Raw genomic sequence first — 20,834 nt, 5'->3', positions numbered from 1 at the left:
CTATTGTCTGCTGGGGTTGTGGCCAAACTGGCCACATTCAGCGGGAGTGTGGCAGATTCCCCCGTCACCAGGGAAACGACAACGGGTTCTCGCGCAGGGGGCAGCGCGGGCCCGCCCCCGAACCCACTGTAAGCAAAGGAGGTACCCAGCAGCGCAGACAAGAGGGTGGGGACCTGCTCCCCCAGGGTGTAGCTGCCGCCGTGTTTCCTAGTCCGGTAGTTGTGGTGGGACGTACCACCGTTGGGGACTTCTGCAATGTCATCGTCAAGGTAGAGGGGGTGGAATGTTTGGCCCTGGTCGACACGGGCTCTACAGTAACCCTGGTGAGACCAGACATACTACCTGTTGGGGTGCGGGTGGAGCCGACCCTTGTCCAGCTACGGACTGTCACGGGGGAGCTAGCCCCCATGTTAGGGAAGTGTCACCTATCTGTGACTGTGGGGGGGAGAACTGTGGGGTGTCCGGTGTGGGTAGCAGCGGTGCAGGACCCCTGTATACTGGGAATGGACTTTTTGAAAAACTGTGGGGCTCAGTTGGACTTAGCGTCAGGTACTTTGAGGCTGTCGGGGGGGCCCACAGTGGGAATGTCGCCTTCGGGAGGGCCAGCAGGGGGCAGGGCTGTCCCTCCGTCTTCCTCCAAGCTTGCAGAAACTCCACCGGTCATCCCGGCTGCTCCCTTGGTCGTTGTGCCATCCCAGCAGCTGTCTCCGGCGGCGACGGCCTTCACTCCCCATCATGGTGCAAGCACAGGCAGCCCAGTAGCCCAAAACACACTGGCCCCTTCAACCCATCAGCCCGACGGGGGGAAGGAGGAAGCTATCGACGCCGTCGAGGCTGTGTGGCTGAAGAACTTTCAGGGTCTGGATGAGGGACAACAGAGACAGTTAAAGCAGCTGCTGTTGGACTTTAAAGATAGCTTCGCTTGGGGGGAAGATGAGGTAGGACAAACGCACCTAGTTCAGCACGAAATAGACACTGGGGACGCCCGACCCATTAAAATTCGGCCCCGTCGTATTCCCCTTGCCAGGAGGGAAGCAGCAGACACAGCTATTGTTGACATGTTGCGGGCTGATTTCATTGAGCCATCAGATAGCCCATGGTCCGCGCCGGTCGTCATGGTGCCTAAGAAAGGGGGTAAACTTAGGTTTTGTGTTGACTACAGGGGCCTAAATTCTGTCACCACTAAAGACTCTTATCCCCTACCGAGGATTGATGAGTCGCTAGACCACGTGAGAGGGTCCTCGTGGTTCTCCTCCCTTGATCTGCGCAGTGGCTACTGGCAGGTGCCCCTCTCGCCAGGGGCACGTGAAAAAACGGCCTTCTCCACAGATAGGGGCCATTGGCAGTTCAAGGTGCTGTGCTTCGGGCTCTGTAATGCTCCTGCCACCTTTGAGAGGCTCATGGACAGAGTGCTGGCGGGGGTTCCGAGAGACGAGTGTGTTGTGTACCTAGACGACATATTGGTGCACGGCACATCGTTTGAGGGGGCACTGGGGGCAATTAGGCGAGTGTTGGAGAGAATCTCGGGGGCGGGGCTAAAATTACATCCGGGAAAGTGCCATTTCATGCAAAGGGAGGTGGCGTTCCTGGGGCATCAGCTGGGTGGTGAGGGCATCAGCACGATGCCAGACAAAGTAGAGGCTGTGAGGGGGTGGCCAGTTCCAGGGGGAAAAAAAGAGGTTAAGAGCTTCCTGGGGCTGGCATCCTACTATCGTAGGTTTGTGAAGGGGTTTGCGGGGGTAGCGGCTCCTTTGAACCAGCTACTCAAGGAGGACACTGTTTTTCAGTGGACCGAAGAGCACCAGCGGGCGTTTGAGGCCCTCAAATGGGCCCTGATGGAGGCCCCTGTCCTGGCCTCACCAGACCCGAACCGTCCGTTCATCCTGGACACCGACGCAAGCAATGAGGGTTTGGGGGCTGTGCTGGCTCAGCGTGGTGCTGATGGGGAACACGTAGTAGCTTATTACAGCAGAACTTTTGATAAGGCTGAAAAACGCTACTGCGTGACAAGGAGAGAGCTTTTGGCTGTCGTGGCAGCAGTACGCCATTTCAAGTACTACCTAGGGGGCCTGCCGTTTGTGGTCCGGACGGATCACTCCGCCCTGCAGTGGCTTCTCTCCTTCAAGGAGCCAGAGGGACAGATTGCCCGCTGGCTGGAGGAGCTACAACCCTACGACTCCCTGGTGGAGCACAGAGCCGGCCTTCGCCACAGCAATGCAGACGCCTTGTCCCGCCGCCCGTGTGCTGAGGATGGCTGTGGGTACTGCGCCAAACGGGTGGAGCGAGAGAGAGAACTGTGCAGGGAGGAGGGAGTCACCGCCACGGTGAGTCAGCTGAGTGTGACAGAGTGCCGGGAGCTTGAGGCTGTGGACGTTGGGGAGTGGAGGCGTCGCCAGGAGGCAAACGCAAAGCTGCGTCCTGTGCTGCGGTGGGTGGAAGAGAGAAGACGACCGCCGTGGGGGGACGTAGCACCTCTATCACCAGTCACCAAAGGACTGTGGGCTAAATTCACAGTCCTTAGAGTGGCTGAGGGAGTGCTCCAGAGGGGGTGGAAAAAGCCAGCGACTGGAGAAATTACGTGGCAGGTAGTGGTGCCCAAAAGGCTGCAGGGGAACGTGTTACAGCAGCTTCATGGGGGAGTAGGCGCAGGGCATTTTGGGGTCTCCAAAACGTTAAAGCGCATGCGTAAAGGCTTCTATTGGGCCAGGCACAGGAGGGATGTTGAGGACTTTTGTAGGCAGTGCGACGAGTGTGCTGCTAAAAAAGGACCTCCAGGTCAGTCACACGCCCTCCTACAACAATTCCCAGTAGGGGAGCCCATGGAGAGACTGGGGGTAGACATAGTAGGGCCGTTTCCAACCACAGACAGCGGTAACAGGTGGATTCTAACCGCTATGGACTACTTCACCAAGTGGGCGGAGGCTTACGCTCTCCCAGACCAGGAGGCGGGGACAGTAGCTGATGCGTTGGTGGGGGGAATAATCAGTCGGTTTGGGGTGCCACAGTCTATTCACAGCGACCAGGGGAGAAACTTCGAGTCACGGGTGTTCACAGAGTTGTGTAGACGGTTAGGCGCGGAGAAGACGCGCACTACTCCGCTTCACCCCCAGAGTGATGGGCTGGTGGAAAGATTCAACAGAACATTAGCACAGCAGCTGGCCATCGTTACCTCAAAACACCAGAGAGATTGGGACACCCACTTACCGTTTATTCTTATGGCGTGTAGGTCGGCTGTTCAAGAATCGACTGCGTGCTCCCCAGCACTACTAATGTTAGGTCGTGAGTTGCGCACCCCAGCCGATCTGACGTTTGGCCACCCTCCTGATAGTGACGACCGGGTTTTGCCTGGCCCGAACTATGTGTGTCGTCTGCAGAACCGGTTAGAAGCGGCTCACACCTTCGCAAGAGAGCAACTCGAGAACGCAGGGGTGCGCCAAAAGCGCCACTACGACTCGCGCGCTAGGGGGAGGCACTTTGGAGCGGGAGAATGTGTGTGGCTTCACAACCCCACGCGCAAGAAGGGGCGGTGCCCAAAGCTGGACAGTGCATGGGTGGGGCCGTATCTGGTGATAGAGAGAGTGGGGGAGGTGACGTACCGGGTGGAGGTCCCTCCACGGAGCAGGAAGGTGGTGGTCCACCGGGATCGATTGGCACCCTACAGAGGGAGGAAAACGGTAGGGAATGGGAGTGAGGTCTCTGATGTAAGCCCACGGGAATAGTCTAACGAGGAGACTCTAGCGCAACCTGAGCCTGGGGAGGGGGCTGCTTCTTCGGAGGACGTTGGAAATGACATTGGGGCAGAGGAGTGTTCTGGGGGTTCACCGGTGAGAGTCACGGGGAGGCCCAAGAGACTGATGCGACCTCCGGGTCGTTTTAAGGATTTTGTTGTGTAACCCTAGGGGCTAGGGTTTAGAAAGGGGGGGGCTATGTAACGACCCGGTATTGTGTTCTGTGTTTGTGGGTGTGTTATGGTTCTCATGGCTACTAGCAGGGGTTAAATATGTCAGGACAGATGGAAAGGTTGGGGGGGTATGATGGGTAATCCCACGGGATTTGGAAATGCATAAAGAGGGATGAGTGTCTCATATCTCTCTCTTCTGTTCGGCCCTTGATCTGTTCCTATGAGTGACCTTAACTCGACATGTATAATTGTGTACGTTCAGCATTTAGCGGCGTGGGCTGTGGCCTGAACAATAGCCCAGTTTAGGAATAAACCTGTGTTCTAACCTGTACACCTAGAGTCCGTCTCTTTTCTCTTTAATGACCCAGCCGGGTCATTACAATATATATTATTAATGTTTTTAAATGTTTTTAAATTATTTTTATTTTTTACGAATACAAAAAACATTCCAACATCAACATACCTGGCTGGCTTCAAGGTCCGAATCCGGAATCCTTGGGAGGTCCCTACTCCATTGAAGTTTAAATGTAAAATGGTTAGGGTAAGGTAAGGGTTAGGGTAAGGTTTAAGGATAGGAACGTCCCAAGGATTCCGGATAGCACTGACCCTGGCTTCAGTGAAAGAAGAAGAAGACCCTGGCTACAGTCAGTGGAGCGTTTGTGATGTGGACGGCTTCATTGTGTTTGCGGAACACTCTCTGCCAATGCGCACTACCACCACTATCCCATAACTACCCTCACTTGAAATCCGTTCCGTCATCACAGCGACGTGCAACGAAAAGATTGCAAAGATGTCAGACAAGAAACAGACTGTGGATTTGGGATTATTAGAGGAGGACGATGAGTTTGAAGAATTCCCAGCCGAGGGTAAATTCATTATATTTCCATACGTTACTATTGTTCACCCGTTTTTTACTGAATTGTCTCATTTAGTGACAACTTTTAGTGGCAAGACCAGGCCCGACAGTGACTCAGCTAGCTTAGCAAGCTATGTTAACAACATTGAATGAGGTAAAAGTATCTAGCTAGCAGCAGCAGCAGCGGCTGGCTGGCTAGCTAGCTTAGTAGCTACCACTTTGAATTGTATTATTCACCTGATTGAACTTATAACGTTAGCTAATTAGCGATTGCACTGGTGGAAACTTTACACAGTTAAACATTAGTTAACTAACGTTAGCTGTAATGTAAACAACAACGCGCAGCATCTAGCTAAAAGCCAGCTAGCGTTAATTAACGTTAGTTACTGTAGCTAGCTAGCTAGCTACGTTACTTAGACAACGCTAGCTAGAGTAGTAGCTAGTTGAGTAAAGGGCCATCCACACCAAGTTTTTGATAACTTTAATGATAGAATATACATAACTATAACCTAAACGTTGGTGGGGGCTCCACAACAGCAGACCGTTTATCGTTTTACTGTACACCTGTCAGTCAACTGATCAACGCATCCTACTGCAGACCTATTAATAAGGTGGTAACACAGACCATTCACTGCTTCAGGGTGGGACAACTGCAAATAATACTTCAATGTACATGTATGTCTAATGAAAAATAATAAACTCATATTTATATCTAACAATTCAACAATAATCGCTGTTTATCCCGGGTATCTTTTACATCATGCCTCGTTGCTGAAGTGGTTTGTAAATTGTCAATTCGTTTGGATCTTATTTTTCTCTGTGCTCATCTGTCCGTTGAAACTTTTTGCAACGCATCAGTGCAGCAATGTTATCACTGGCCAAAGTGATCACACCAACACTCACACTATTTAACTTTCCCCGAATGTTAATTTGGCGTATTTTACATTCAGCAATTAACCAGAGCAAGCCTGCTTCAAAACACAAATGCCTAACATTAAACAAAAATAAGTATACAAATAAATGTCCTATAGCTTTTTCTAGGATTTCACGTGAAAAGGAATAGCTAGGAGTCTTGCGTTGCCTATAGCCTATATTGCGCATGAGAACAGCTGGAAGAGAGGCTAGAGATGTGTAGCTGAAGTAAGAAGCTAAATACTAGCTACATTAGGCCATGCATTTGTTAAATATTAGGGCTATAAATATTTGTCAGTGTAAGAAAAAGTTAACATGATTAGGCCAACGTTTTTAGACAAGACTATTTTTAATTTAACCTTTATTTAACTAGGCAAGTCAGTTATTAAGAACAAATTCTTATTTACAATGACGGCCAAACCCGGACATTGCTGGGCCAATTGTGCGCCGCCCTATGGTACTCCCAATCACGGCCGGGTGTGATACAGCCTGGAATCGAACCAGGGACTGCAGTGACACCTCTTGCACTGGGATACAGTGCCTTGTGCCTAGGCTACAACAGCACAGTGCAATGAGGAATCTGTCATTGTTATCAAGTGAGTACACTACTATTGGCTAGGGCTGTGAACTGCAGTGATGTAGTCTAATTTGAATCAACTGCAAATGTCCTGTTTTAAATGCTTCATGCCGAAATAACTGCATACAGCCTAGGCCTGATCATGCTACCATTGGGATCAGCTATGGGTCTATTCTCGACACTTCTAATTTTGACCAAAAGTCATTTTGATTTCAAGTTAATGTGTACTGTTAGCTAGCTAGCGTTACGTGTATGATCTTATTATCTCAGAGCCATTTGCTTTGCTAGTTATAGCCTAATGTTAGCTAACTTACAGAAAGGTACATTAGCAGGCAGCTCAGATGTGACCAACCGCCTTGATTCAGTCTTTTTGTAGCAAAATTTGAAATTGTGTTTTTTTTACATTGGATAAAGCAAAGACAGCTACAAAATGGTATATTATACACATTTGAGGAACAATGGGAAAGTAATTCTGCTTTGAAAGTTGATCAAGTTGTAACCACACTTTTGAGAAAATGGCCTTTGAATTTTTTGGTACCTATCTGGAGAGCACTTCTGTCTACACCCATTCAGCATCGTTCACGCCCTCTTAAACTTTAGCCCCACTCATCTCTTTAAGGGTTGATCCGAGCGTTCTGTCCTAACAACAACAACAGTCAAGCACCCAAGCTAACTGGCTAAATTTGGCTAGCTTGCTAGCTACTCATGAGACACACATGAGAGAACCGCTCACTGACTATTTTACTTGCCCTAACAGAGCTGGTTAGGCTGTTTTTATATTACCCAGAGTGTTGGTGACTGCAACTGTGCTGCTGGCAACAATTTTTGTTTTTTTGCCAACGTTTACTGACACCGGCCATATTCAACGGGTGTTGAACGTTCGTAAATTCGTCAGTTATGTTGTGCTCTGGCACACTCAGAGTAGATAGCCGGAGTGAATTTACCAGCTACTTCTAGTTACAGTTGTCACATTGCCATTCTATTGAAATGGTTACTTGCATAGTGGAGTCTTTTTGTTAAGACATGTAGCTAGCTAGGTAAACAATGAACCATAATCCCAATTCATGACGTTACTACCCTGCATGAATCTGCAGGTAGCTAACCAACCAGGTTCAATGTTAGTTAGCTAACATTAGGCTATAACTAGCAAAGCAAATGGCTCTGAGATAATAAGATCATACACGTAACGTTAGCTAGCTAACAGTACACATTAACTTGAAATCAAAATGACTTTTGGTCAAAATTAGAAATGTGTAATATCTGAAAGTCTAGCTAGCTACATTATCTTACATCATGGCTGGACACTTCTCCCTGTCACGGATGCCATGGTTGCTCTTAGTTTGAAGATGTAATCCGGAGACAGCTGTTTTCTCCTTAGCCATCATATTCTAATTACACTAATTCCATACTCCAATTCACTGATTTCAAAACTCGGTCCTCCAGAAAATGGAGCATTCTACTATGCGATATATTACAAAAAAATGATGCATTAGACAGGATCACCTACACATACTGACCAGCTCAAATAGACAGTGCTATATGGCAAACGAATCCAAACTCATCTCTCGGCATGTCCAGCCCACTCATTATCTCAGCCAATCATGGCTAGCAGGAAGCACATCTCTTAATGTGGCTAAACCAACTAGGCTCGTAATTTAACAATTTTATTCGTATTTACAGATTGCATACACGTCTGTTATTAAGGCACACGAAAGTTCACATGTTCCAGAAGCCATTTCTGCCCAAAAATGCATTTTGATCAAATGACTCTCCTGTGAAGTAGTGACCCACGACATACGCCTACTTTCCTGAAACGAGTCACATATGGTGTATTTTGATCACCCCATAGTGCACGCTCTCTCTCCTTTCAAACGCTCATATTTTACATTCAGCAAGCTGGTATCTCTCGTCGATAGGCTAGTAATGGTAAATAAAATTCTTGAATTAAGTGTACAACAAGCTTGTAGTCTAGCTTTTCCTGGGACTATAAGAGCGAAGAGGAATGGCTATAGCTGAGAGGCCCCGGAGAGGCCAGTCACGTAATTGCGAAAGGGAACCATGAAGACAGACTAAAGTTATGTAGCCTAAGTTAGAAGCCAGAAAGGTACATTAGCGCGCCAGTCATAGTGTTTATTTTGTCAGGATGTATAGGCGTTAACAGATGGGCCTACCATCAGAAAATATGGCATTCTCATGCGCTGTTTGTCGGCATCATTCTCCAAAGTCGTCCTATAATTAATGTGGCCACCAATATGCTCACATATGCACAGTTATTTAGGCAAGTTCACTGTACGCTCTGCCTTCACGTTTTATTGAAGTGGTTATCAATGTTTTCTCATCGGAGGGATAGGGAAAATATCACTCTGAAAGTGATCCAAACGATGGCTCTCGTTATCGTTCTCCACTCTTTTTGTAGTTATCATTGCAGTGTGAACGCTCATGTTCACTTGAATTGGAATAATTATTTTTTTATTCTAGTTATCGTCCTTAAATGTGGACGGCCCTGTAGAGTTACTTGTTAGCTAGCTAACGTTGTTTCATAATTTCTCTTCATTGTATTTCTCTGTGTTCAGATTGGACGGGTCTGGATGAGGATGAAGATGCCCACGTTTGGGAAGACAACTGGGATGATGACAACGTAGAGGACGACTTCTCTAATCAACTCCGGTAGCCAGCCACACCATTCATATATTTACATTTGTATTATTATTTAGCAAACGCTCTAATCCAGAGCGATTTACAGGAGCAATTAGGGTTAAGTGCTTTGCTCAAGGGGACATCAACAGATTTTTCACTATCTTCTTCAATTCGAGACAAATCGCCCCAATGCTTGCACTAAATGTTGACGCACATCGCTTGCGGCAGGGTTTTGGAAACATAAGAAACATTAACTCAGCAAAAAAAGAAATGTCCTCTCACTGTCAACTGCTTTTATTTTCAGCAAACTTAATATGGCTGCAAGCCCGACGTCGGTACACTTATGACAACAGCCAGCTCAAGTGCAGGGCGCGAAATTCAAAATATATATATTTTTAAATATTTAACTTTCACACATTAACCTCTAACGAGCCTCTACCCCGGATCCGGGAGCACCCCCCCCCCCCCACACTGATTAGCATCGCTAGCATAGCGTCACAATTAAATAGTAGCATCTAAATATCAATAAATCACAAGTCCAAGACACCTAATGAAAGATACAGATCCTGTGAATAAAGCCACCATTTCAGATTTTTAAAATGTTTTACAGGGAAGACAAAATATGTAAATCTATTAGCTAACCACGTTAGCAAAAGACATCACTTTTCTAACTCCATCAGTTTCTTACTCCATCAGGTGCTATCACCAATTCGGCTAAACTAAGATATTGATAGCCACTAACCAAGAAAAAACCTAATCAGATGACAGTCTGATAACATATTTATAGTATAGGATAGGTTTTGTTAGAAAAATGTGCATATTTCAGGTAGATTTCATAGTTTACAATTGCACCCACCGTCACAAATGGACTAGAATAAATAAATAGAGCAACGTGTATTACCTAATTACTAATCATCAAACATTTCGTAAAAATACACAGCATACACTAATCGAAAGACACAGATCCTGTGAATACAGACAATATTTCAGATTTTCTAAGTGTCTTACAGCGAAAACACAATAAATCGTTATATTAGCATACCACATGTTCAAACATTACCCCAGCATAGATTCTAGCCAAAGAGAGCGATTACGTCAACATTGCCAAAATATATTAATTTTTTCACTAACCTTCTCAGAATTCTTCCGATGACACTCCTGTAACATCATATTACACAATCCATATAGAGTTTGATCGAAAATGTGCATATTTAGCGGCACAAATCGTGCTTACACAATGGAAATACTGTCCAACTACTCAAGCAATCTGCCCGGCAGCATCATGATAATACAACTATTTTTATCGAAAACTATTCATAAACTTGACAAAAAAAATACAGGTTGGCCATGAAATGAAAGATGCATTAGTTATTAATGCAACCGCTAAGTTAGATTTTTAAAATTAACGTTACTAGACATACAGTGTGCGTTACAGACAGACTAGTGCCGCAATAACGGCGTCACTATTTGCCATTATTGAGTTTACATTTTTCCACATAAAAATGGAATAACATCATAAATAGCTCTTACTTTTCGACGAGCTTCCATCGGAATCTTGGCCAAGTGGTGCTTTTGTCCAAAAGAATCGTTGCTTGGTTGTAAAACGTTGCATTCAACTTCTGATATAGCAGCTAACTATAGCTAACAATTGCTAACATTAGCTAACGTGTCCAAATCCTCAATACGCAATACTGAGGAAATTCCGAAAAATAGCAATATACTCGCATAATCTGATATAACTCGGTTTCAAATAGCTTCGTTATGATGTTTCTAACACCTATATCAAATTAAATTACAGACTGATATATCTAAAGTTCATTAGTGAGCGTTCGAAAATGGCATCCCCAGGTCTCTCTCTGCGTTAAGTTCAACGTCGAAAAGAAGGCGTACCTCACTCCTTGGTCTTTTATAACCTCTGAGAGTTACGTAGGAAGCCCATTCCACTTCTCATTGGTTACTGACATCCAGGGGAAGGCGGGTGCAGTTCGTGTCGTTCCATAGGATATACACACCCCTTTAAACTGAACTGAGATCAGAGCTTCGCTCTCAGACCTTCGCAAAACCTGTCATGGATTTCGCTGTAGAAAGAGTTCTGTTCCACTCAGAGACATAATTCAAATGGCTATAGAAACTAGATAGTGTTTTCTATCCAATAATAACAATAATATGCATATTGTACGATCAAGAATTGAGTAGGAAGCCGTTTCATCTGTAGAGACAATTATGCTAATTTGAAACAGCACCCCCTATAGTCGCAAGAAGTTAACAAGTCCAATACAGCAAATGAAAGGTACACATCTTGTGAATCCAGCCAACATGTCTGATTTTTAAAATGTTTTACAGCGAAAACAGCACGTATATTTATGTTAGCTCACCCCCAAATACAAAAAAAGGACAGACATTTTTCACAGCACAGGTAGCATGCACAAAGCCAACCAAACTAACCAACAAACAACTTCATCAGATGACAGTCTTATAACATGTTTTACAATAAATCTATGTTTTGTTCGAAAAATTTGCATATTTCAGGTATAAATCATAGTTTACATTGCAGCTACAATCAGAAATTGCACCGAAAGCAGACAGAATAATTAGACACCAACGTCAAATACCTAATTACTCATCATAAAACATTTCTGAAAAATACATAGTGTACAGCAAATGAAAGACAGGCATCTTGTGATTCCAGCCAATATTTCCGATTTTATTAAGTGTTTTACAGCGAAAACACAATATAGCGTTATATTAGCTTACCACAATAGCCAGAAAGACAAGCCATTTCCCAGCAGTAAAAGTTAGCGATCGTAACAAACCAGTAAAAGATATATAATTTTTGACTAACCTTGATATTCTTTATCAGATGACAGTCCTATAACATCAGGTTATACATACACTTATGTTTTGTTCGAAAATGTGCATATTTAGAACTGAAATCAGTGGTTATACATGTTGCTATCTTAGCTACTTTTTCCACAACGTCTAACCAGCAACGATATTTTTCTGACACTTTTTCTGACACATATTCTGACCAAATACCTATTCATAAACATAATTAAAAAATACATGTTGTATAGGAAATTATAGATCCATTAGTTCTTAATGAAATCGCAGTGTTAGAATTCTAAAAAATAACTTCATTACGACATCCAGCTTCGGTATAGCTGAGTACCCCAAAGTTGGGCGCCGGCGACTAGTTCACATGCACGACAGATATATGAAATAGCACCATAAAATGTTTCTTACTTTTGGTGATCTTCCATCAGAATGTTGGACAAGGTGTCCTTTGTCAAGAACAATCGTTGTTTGGATTTAGAACGTTCATTTTCCCTCTCGATTTAGCAAGCGCACTAGCCAAGTGGCTCGAAGCTCTCCATGTCAACAAACGGAAGAGAACGGAACACGGCAAAACTCCTGAAAAATGTTCAATAATCTGATGAAACTATATTGAAAAAACATACTTTACGATGATATGGTCACATGTATCAAATAAAATCAAAGCCGGAGATATTAGTCGCCTATAACGGCAGCTAAACAGAAGGCAAATCCAAGTACCCCTTCGCGCTCTCCAGAAAACAGGAAATGGGCGGACACATCATACAAAGAGCTTGTATTCCGTGGGGCGACGCACAATTGGCATAGCGTCGTCCGGGTTAGGGAGGGTTTGGCCGGTAGGGATATCCTTGTCTCAGTATGTAAAATGTAATATGTAAAAAAAAAAAAATGTAAAAAAATGTATGCACTCTACTGTAAGTCGCCCTGGATAAGAGCGTCTGCTAAATGACGTAAATGTATTCCACTTCAGACCAAGATAAACACTAAATTTCTTCTCTCACCGCCTCTTGACATCCAGGGGAAGGTGTATGAAGTGTACGTATACTAATACGTATCATGCCCATGTATAGGCAGGAAGTAGAACAGTCTCTCGATTTCAGACTTTCCACTTCCTGGTCAGGAAGTTTGTGCCAAATGAGTTCTGTTTGACTCACAGATATAATTCAAACGGTTTTAGAAACTAGAGAGTGTTTTCTATCCAATAGTAATAATAATATGCATATTGTACGAGCAAGAATTGAGTACGAGGCTGTTTGAAATGGGCACCTTTTATCAGAGCTACTCAATACTGCCCCTGCAGCCATAAAAAGTTAACATGTGTAAATATTTGTGTGAACATGAGATTCAACAACTGAGACATAAACTGAACAAGTTCCACAGACATGTGACTAACAGAAATTGAATAATGTGTTTCAAAAGTAAAAGTCAAAAGTAACAGTCAGTATCTGGTGTGGCCACCAGCTGCATTAAGTACTGCGGTCCATCTCCTCCTCATGGACTGCACCAGATTTGCCAGTTCTTGCTGTGAGATGTTAACCCACTCTTCCACCAAGGCACCTGCAAGTTCCCGGACATTTCTGGGGGGAATGGCCCCAAGCCCTCATCCTCCGATCCAACAGGTCCGAGACTTGCTCAATGGGATTGAGATCCAGACTCTTCGCTTGCCATGGCAGACACTGACATTCCTGTCTTGCAGGAAATCACGCACAGAATGAGCAGTATTGCTGGTGGCATTGTCATTGCTGGAGGGTCATGTCAGGATGAGTCTGCAGGAAGGGTACCACATGAGGGAAGAGGATGTCTTCCCTCTAACGCACAGTGTTGAGATTCCCTGCAATGACAACAAGCTCAGTCCGATAATGCTGTTACACACTGCCCCTGACCAGGATGGACCCTTCACCTCCAAATCGATCCCGTTCCAGAGTACAGGCCTCGGTGTAACGCTCATTCCTTTGACGATAAACGCGAATCCGACCATCACCCCTGGTGAGACAAAACCGCAACTCGCCAGTGAAGAGCACTTTTTGCCAGTCCTGTCTGGTTCAGCGGCGGTGGGCTTGTGCCGATAGGCAACGTTGCTGCCGGTGATGTCTGGTAAAGACCTGCCTTACAACAGGCCTACAATCCCTCAGTCCAGCCTCTCAGCCTATTGCGGACAGTCTGAGCACTGATGGAGGGATTGTGCGTTCCTGGTGTAACTCGGGCAGTTTTTGTTGCTGCCATCCTGTACCTGTCCTGCAGGTGTGATGTTCGGATGTACCGAACCTGTGCAGGTGTTGTTACACGTGGTCTGCCACTGCGAGGACAATCAGCTGTCCGTCCTGTCTCCCTGTAGCGCTGTCTTAGGCGTCTCACAGTACGGACATTGCAGTTTATTGCCCTGGCCACATCTGCAGTCCTCATGCCTCTTTGCAGCATGCCTAAGGCACGTTCACGCAGATGAGCAGGGACCCTGGGCATCTTTCTTTTGGTGTTTTTCAGAATCAGTAGAAAGGCCTCTTTAGTGTCCTGAGTTTTCATAACTGTGACCTTAATTGCCTACCGTCTGTAAGTTGTTAGTGTCTTAACGAACGTTCCAGAGGTGCATATTCATTAATTGTTTATGGTTCATTGAACAAGCATTGGAAACAGTGTTTAAATCCTTTACAATGACGATCTGTGAAATTATTTGGATTTTTACGAATGATCTTTGAATGACAGGGTCCTGAAAAAGGAACGTTTCTTTTTTTGCTGAGTTTCTTTCATATCAGCGAGTAATAATAAAAAATATATAATAATTAAAAAATTAAGTAAAATGTACCCCTTCTAATGTAGTGTTCACTCTGCCCAGAGTAGGTGAAAACGCACTTTGCTGATGACATTTCATTTCCTTATGTTACATTTAACTTCTCTAGGGTAGGGGGCAGCATTTGGAATTTTTGATGAAAAGCATGCCCAAATTAAACTGCCTGCTTCTCGGGCCCAGAAGATATGATATGCATATAACTGGTATATTTGGATAGAAAACACAAAAGTTTCCAGAACTGTTAAAATAGTGTCTGTGAGTATAACAGAACTGATTTGGCAGGCGAAAACCTGAGAGAAATCCATTCGGGAAGTTTTTTTTTTTTTTGGTTTTGTAGTTTTCTATTCAATGCCATTACAGTATCCATTGACTTAGGACTCAAATTGCAGTTCCTATGCCTTCCACTAGATGTCAACAGTCGTTAGAATTTTTTTTCAGGCTTGTATTCTGAAAAATGTGGAAGTAAGAGCAGTCTGAATGAGTGGATGAGTTTTTTCATGCGCATGACCGAGAGAGTGCCTTTCATTTTATTTTATTTTATGACCTTTTATTCTGACGACGTTATTGTCCGGTTGAAATATTATCGATTATTTAGGCTAAACACAACCTGAGGCTTGAATATAAACATCGTTTGACATGTTTCTATGAACTTTTCGGATACAATTTAGATTTTATTGTCTGCCTATTTTGACTGTGTTTGAACCTGTGGATTACTGAAGAAAACGCTCGAACAAAACGGAGGTTTTTGGATATAAAGAAACTTTATCGAACAAAAGGAACATTTATTGAGTAAATGAATGTCTGCTGAGTGCAACCATATGAAGATCATCAAAGGTAAGGGATTAATTTTATCTCTTTCTGACTTGTGTAACTCTTCTACTTGGCTGGTTACTGTTTATAATGATTTGTCTGCTGGGCTATGTTCTCAAATAATCATAAGGTATGCTTTTTCCGTCAAGCATTTTTAAAATCTGACACCGTGGTTGGATTCACAAGAAGTTAATCTTTAAACCTATGTAAAATATGTTTTGTTTTCTGCAATTTTATAATGACTATTTCTGTATTTGAATTTGGCGCCCAGCAGTTTCACTGGCTGTTGAAGAGGTGGGACGCTAACGTCTCACGTACCCAAGAGAGGTTAACCAAGACAAATATAATTCTTCATGTCCTGATTCATTCAGTGGGGTCTTTCTCTAACATATCATTAACATCATATCCAGAAAGTTGGATTTCTAACCTAATACATCTGATAATAAGCACCGAGCTCTGACGGAGCAGCAGCTTTATCCCAGCAACTTTTGAGGATTTGTAGTCCTGTCTTCCAAGTTGCTTCTGCTGGTGAAAATAGCTAAATTTGCATGACACGATCCGAATTGAATGTAAAAGGCTTTGAAAATAAACACTCAACACTCAGTGCTCCGTTGACAGTTCAGAGATGCTTTAATTATTATTATTATTTTTTAAGTAAAAAGAACAGTAACTTTGCATTTATGAAAAGCGTGTACTAAAATATGAACATACTACATGTCATGTCTCAAAATCTATTTTACCTCTATATTGTTTTATATCCTCTACATTTGAGAAGATGAGTTCAATGATAAGCCTGTCAGGTAGCCTTCATTCTCACACAGCATTCAGCTTAGCTGACACAATGCTATCTTCCTGATTTATTTATAATTTAAAAAAATATGACCACTTTTTTTTAATCTTCTCTGGCCTCTACTGATTGTTGCTCTAATTTTTACTATCCTACAAGGGTAAAAACTCCTTTTTCTTTTTCTTAAACAGATTATGCTAGAGACATGAGGTTTAGACCGTTGGTTTTCTTTGAGGATTATCTACACCAGGGCTGTCCAACCATGTTCCTGGAGAGCTACCCTCCTGTAGGTTTTCACTCCGACCCCAGTTGTAACCAACCTGGTTCAGCTTTTCAAGTGGCTAATTATTATAATAAGTGGCGCTAGATGAGGGTTGGAGTGAACCTACAGGATGGTAGCTCTCCAGGAACAGGGTTGGAGTGAGAACCTACAGGATGGTAGCTCTCCAGGAACAGGGTTGGAGTGAGAACCTACAGGATGGTAGCTCTCCAGGAACAGGGTTGGAGTGAGAACCTACAGGATGGTAGCTCTCCAGGAACAGGGTTGGAGTGAGAACCTACAGGATGGTAGCTCTCCAGGAACAGGTGAACCTACAGGATGGCAGCTCTCCAGGAACAGGTGAACCTACAGGATGGTAGCTCTCCACGAACAGGGTTGGAGTGAGAACCTACAGGATGGTAGCTCTCCAGGAACAGGGTTGGAGTGAGAACCTACAGGATGGTAGCTCTCCAGGAACAGGGTTGGAGTGAGAACCTACAGGATGATAGCTCTCTAGGAACAGGGTTGGAGTGAGAACCTACAGGATGGTAGCTCTCCAGGAACAGGGTTGGAGTGAGAACCTACAGGATGATAGCTCTCCGGGAACAGGGTTGGACAACCCTGATCTACACAATTAACGTAAAATTCTACCCGTTATTCGAAAGTTGCATTTTTGATTGGACACACGACTTTATAGGGTTAGTGTTCCCACATGGCCATCTCTCCATGTCACATGGTTTATTTACGGAAGACTGAGGTAGCCATCTGTGCTAATTAGTTATCTATGTGTGCTTTAAACACCTGTGTGTAAGCTAACTGGGGAGGAAGTGTAGTTCTTCAACTGGAGGCACACACAGTATGGATCTGTTCAAAACTTACTGTAACGTTAGCTAGCAGTATCTTTTTTTATTGGAAACATTCTTTCTCGCTGTTTTGAATGATAAGGGACATATATTTCGAAAACCATTTCGCCAGCGATGATTATTGACCTTTCTAACTTGGCGTTGGAATTGTAGTTCACATGGCCAGCCGTGGGCGAACCGCTAGTAGCCAGCTAGCTACACCTATCAGCTTTTACTTATGACAAATCATTGTGCCCCACTCAGCTTCACGCCCCTAGAAATACGATGAAGCCCTCAGTTAAAGGGATGTGATGTTTTGATCTTCGAGTAGGGCTATAAGATTTGACAAAGGGGAAATGGCTAAATGGTAACTAAAACAGTCAAAATTGTTATGCTGAATGTTTAGGCACAGCAAATTGAATCAGGCTTTACACTCCCCTTGAGTGTGCTAGTTGGCAATAATAACAAACACAGATAACATGTCAGCTATTAGGAGATTCAAGCAATAGGCACTATGCAGCTTTCTTAAAAATTGTCTTATAGCTACACACATTGGCCTAGTTTTTTTAATGCTCAATAAATGCTTTTCATTTCTCCTACAGTGTTGATCATATGGTTTAGTGCGGAAATCTATAAAGCATTGACCATTGAGTTGATGGAATCCTCATGGAATAGTGGTGCGTTCGAATGCTATCATAGAGACCCGAGTTTCAAAGTCAGAAATGACCACTAGAATTACCCTCCTAAGTCTGTGTTCCAAGTGGGGTACATGAGTTTACGAGTTTTGGCGTTTCATCAACTGACCTTTCACCTTTCCAACCAAAAGATGATAAAACAAAGCCGTTTACAACCTTGATAATGTAGCCCTGTTAGTTTACATACAATATGTTGTTTGACTTATTGAGCAAAGTAAGCAAGCCAACTGAACGATTAGGCTATTAGCAATGTTTGCTAGCTTTATCGTCTAGCTAATTGGTTGAACAGTTGTCAGACGTCTTTCCGAGTTCACCAACTGAGAGCTAGGAGCTCCTGAGACGCATCCGAATGCATCATAATCCTGGAAGTTGTTTCTTGTGCGTGGGGCTTTCTGTTGTCTGGGTACTGTTTGCACCCGCTGCTTTCAGTCGGTCATCTTGGTTGTCTCTTTTCTTACATAGGGAGACATTAGTCAGCATTATTGCATGTCATTTGTAAATTATTATGCAGGCTTTGAATGATACGGACAGTCTACAATGCGTTATTGTCAGTAATATGTATTCTATGCATTTGCATGCGTAGGCTACGCTTGTTGAATAATCAACTAGTGTATTGACTTGAAGTGGCCAGTCTACACTTTTTTTTTAGTATCCTTCAGACAATGGGGCATTCAAACCTTTGATGGCTGCTATTAAGACATTTATAGAAGACATGAGGTATGATTTGTTTTAAGCATTTAGCCGTGTACAAGTAGATCTACTTCCTTATAAATCTGTAGCAGTCTGCATGATATTTCTTCAGTTGGATTTCATAATGCTTCTCTCAATCAACATAGAAGGACACTTGTGCTTTAAACATTGGACTGCTTGGGTGTGTGTCTCAAATGGCACACTATTCCCTATATAGTGCACAACTTAAGACCACAGCACCCACTCTTCCCATAGGGCTCTGGTAAAAAGTAGTGCACTAGATAAGGAAAAAGGTGCCAGTTGGAACGAACCCTTTGTAATCATCTCAATTGACTGGTCCTTTTTTTCTCTCTCTCTCTCTGTAGAGCGGAGCTGGAGAAACATGGTTCCAAGATGGAGACATCGTAGTAGCTGCCTAGTGGACACAGCTGCTGGGATTAGATATGGATGGACTTTGATGTTCTGAATGTTATAACTTCACACTTACGATGGAGGATGTTTAACTAAACTCGCCCCTTTTTTTTCCAAAAAACCTTGACATGAGTAAAGTGTTTGAAAATGTCCCCCTTTGGATGTTTTCATTGTTCTACTGATCTGCATGGATTCAGATAATGTAAGGGTTATGTAAACATTAAAGGTGGTTCAGTTCACATACCTGTTGACATACTCTTTATTTATGCAAATTTTCCATCTCTTTGGGCATAAAACAGCTGGTCAGTTACTGTTTTAATATACATTCATATTTTCCAATGCTTTGTTTTACTATAAAGACCACTTTGTGTCCACGGCTTGGGTTTAACATCCGTTTAAATACCACTTTTTGTTAGAGCCATTGATTTGAAACACAGCTTTACTGCCTGCGCAACACTTAACCTACGTTTTAATGGTCCAGTAATTATTGGACTGTGTGACACACTCCACATCCATTTTAATCCACAATATGAATGTTGCATGATGTTAGTAAGAGTCAAGTGCTGCACCACTCATCTTTCCATTGTGATGCTCTTGGTTTGAAAACTACCACCCACTTTTCACATGGTCACTCTCCCATAGTAAACCATTTAAATGAGCAGGTGTGTGTCGTAGAGAGACTGGGTAGAGACGCTCACACAGGGAGATGTGCGAAGTTGTGTGTGTGCAGTGCATATTTGTCTGTGTCTAAAGTATGACTGACACACACACACACTGCCAGCCACACAGTGAAGAGTTCCTCTCTGCTGTCTGTATAACAGAACCCCTGCCTTCCCTCTGAGCCCATGGGGTTGGGGCTGAGTCTCTGAAGGAGAGATTATCCACTGCCATGTTTGTCAGGGGCAGGGAGGTGGTCTCAGCATGGGGGCCCCCGGCCTGCCCTGCCTGGGCCTGCCCTACTCCCGACCAGGCCCTACTCTTCCGGCTCCGCACAGCAGGGACCCCTGCACTGAACCGGAGGCCAATTTACCCCAGCCACACTCCCCCGGCAAAATGATTTCTCTGCATTTGTGGACTCTTACTCAGGGTGCTGATGAGCTGAAATGGATGCCAGTAAGACCTGCTGCCTGCCAGCCTGCTGTAGCAGAGAAGAGCTGCTTCCTCCTCCTGTGTTCCCCCCTCTGCCTGGCACTTGGCTGTGTCTCATCGTCCTTTGTGTTGCTGGTAGGCATGTCATAGCTCCTGTTGGAATAGGAATCGGATATGTTTTATACACATTCTGTTTTGTTTGTTTCTCTTCATAGTACTTTTTATTTATGGACATATTATTAAAGATGCAATCCTGATTTCCTGTTCAAAACATGTAGGGTTAATTTATCGAATCTAACCACCACCTCTCTGACAAAACGAAACGTGTTGATTAACGTCTAAAGCAGCGGATGGTAGTCCAATAGTCTCTGACCACATTTCCCAAAGATTCTACTTTGACATTCTATGTTGAACCGCCACTGTTCATCGACAGCCAGCAGGTGATCCACTGACTGTGCATTGATGTTCGTTATGTTCTCTCTTCTCTAAGGTATGTTCTCTGATATTTGTGAAGTTGTACAGGTGTAAGTCCTCATGATGAGAGAGTATCTCCTAAGAGGTTATAGCTCCCTCTTCGCCAGTCATTATACCAAACACTGTTGTCTGCAGACCACAATCCAACTTCTCCCTTGTGTATAAAGCCCTAACACCCATCCTGATTTCTTTAACCGTTCAGAATGGAATTTCAACATGCCCAAAGGGAATATTGGTGTCTTTATAGACACCAGTGAATTCAGCAGTCCCTTGTATA

General features: G+C 43.9%; 1 protein-coding gene across 1 annotated transcript; it reads left to right on the top strand.

The window, feature by feature from the left end:
- Positions 1-4,573: 4,573 nt before the first annotated feature.
- LOC129830842 (26S proteasome complex subunit SEM1-like) lies at positions 4,574-19,233 on the top strand. The gene is made up of 3 exons (XM_055893623.1): positions 4,574-4,767; positions 8,820-8,913; positions 18,949-19,233. Exons 1-3 carry the CDS (start codon positions 4,692-4,694, stop codon positions 18,989-18,991), a joined length of 213 nt encoding a protein of 70 aa, XP_055749598.1. The 5' UTR covers positions 4,574-4,691; the 3' UTR covers positions 18,992-19,233.
- The last annotated feature ends 1,601 nt before the right edge of the window (positions 19,234-20,834 follow it).

This window comes from Salvelinus fontinalis, chromosome 32, assembly GCF_029448725.1.
Source record: "Salvelinus fontinalis isolate EN_2023a chromosome 32, ASM2944872v1, whole genome shotgun sequence".
Taxonomy (NCBI): Eukaryota; Metazoa; Chordata; class Actinopteri; order Salmoniformes; family Salmonidae; genus Salvelinus; species Salvelinus fontinalis.
Note: the sequence above shows the minus strand (reverse complement) of the source record. Positions and strands in the feature narration are given on the sequence as shown.

Bases quoted from the DNA above. Each gene is read 5' to 3' on its own strand.
- LOC129830842 (XM_055893623.1), top strand. From the start codon at position 4,692: ATGTCAGACAAGAAACAGACTGTGGATTTGGGATTATTAGAGGAGGAC. The intron at 4,768-8,819 runs GTAAATTCATTA...CTCTGTGTTCAG, and splicing joins TGAAGAATTCCCAGCCGAGG to ATTGGACGGGTCTGGATGAG. The intron at 8,914-18,948 runs GTAGCCAGCCAC...CTCTCTCTGTAG, and splicing joins GACTTCTCTAATCAACTCCG to AGCGGAGCTGGAGAAACATG.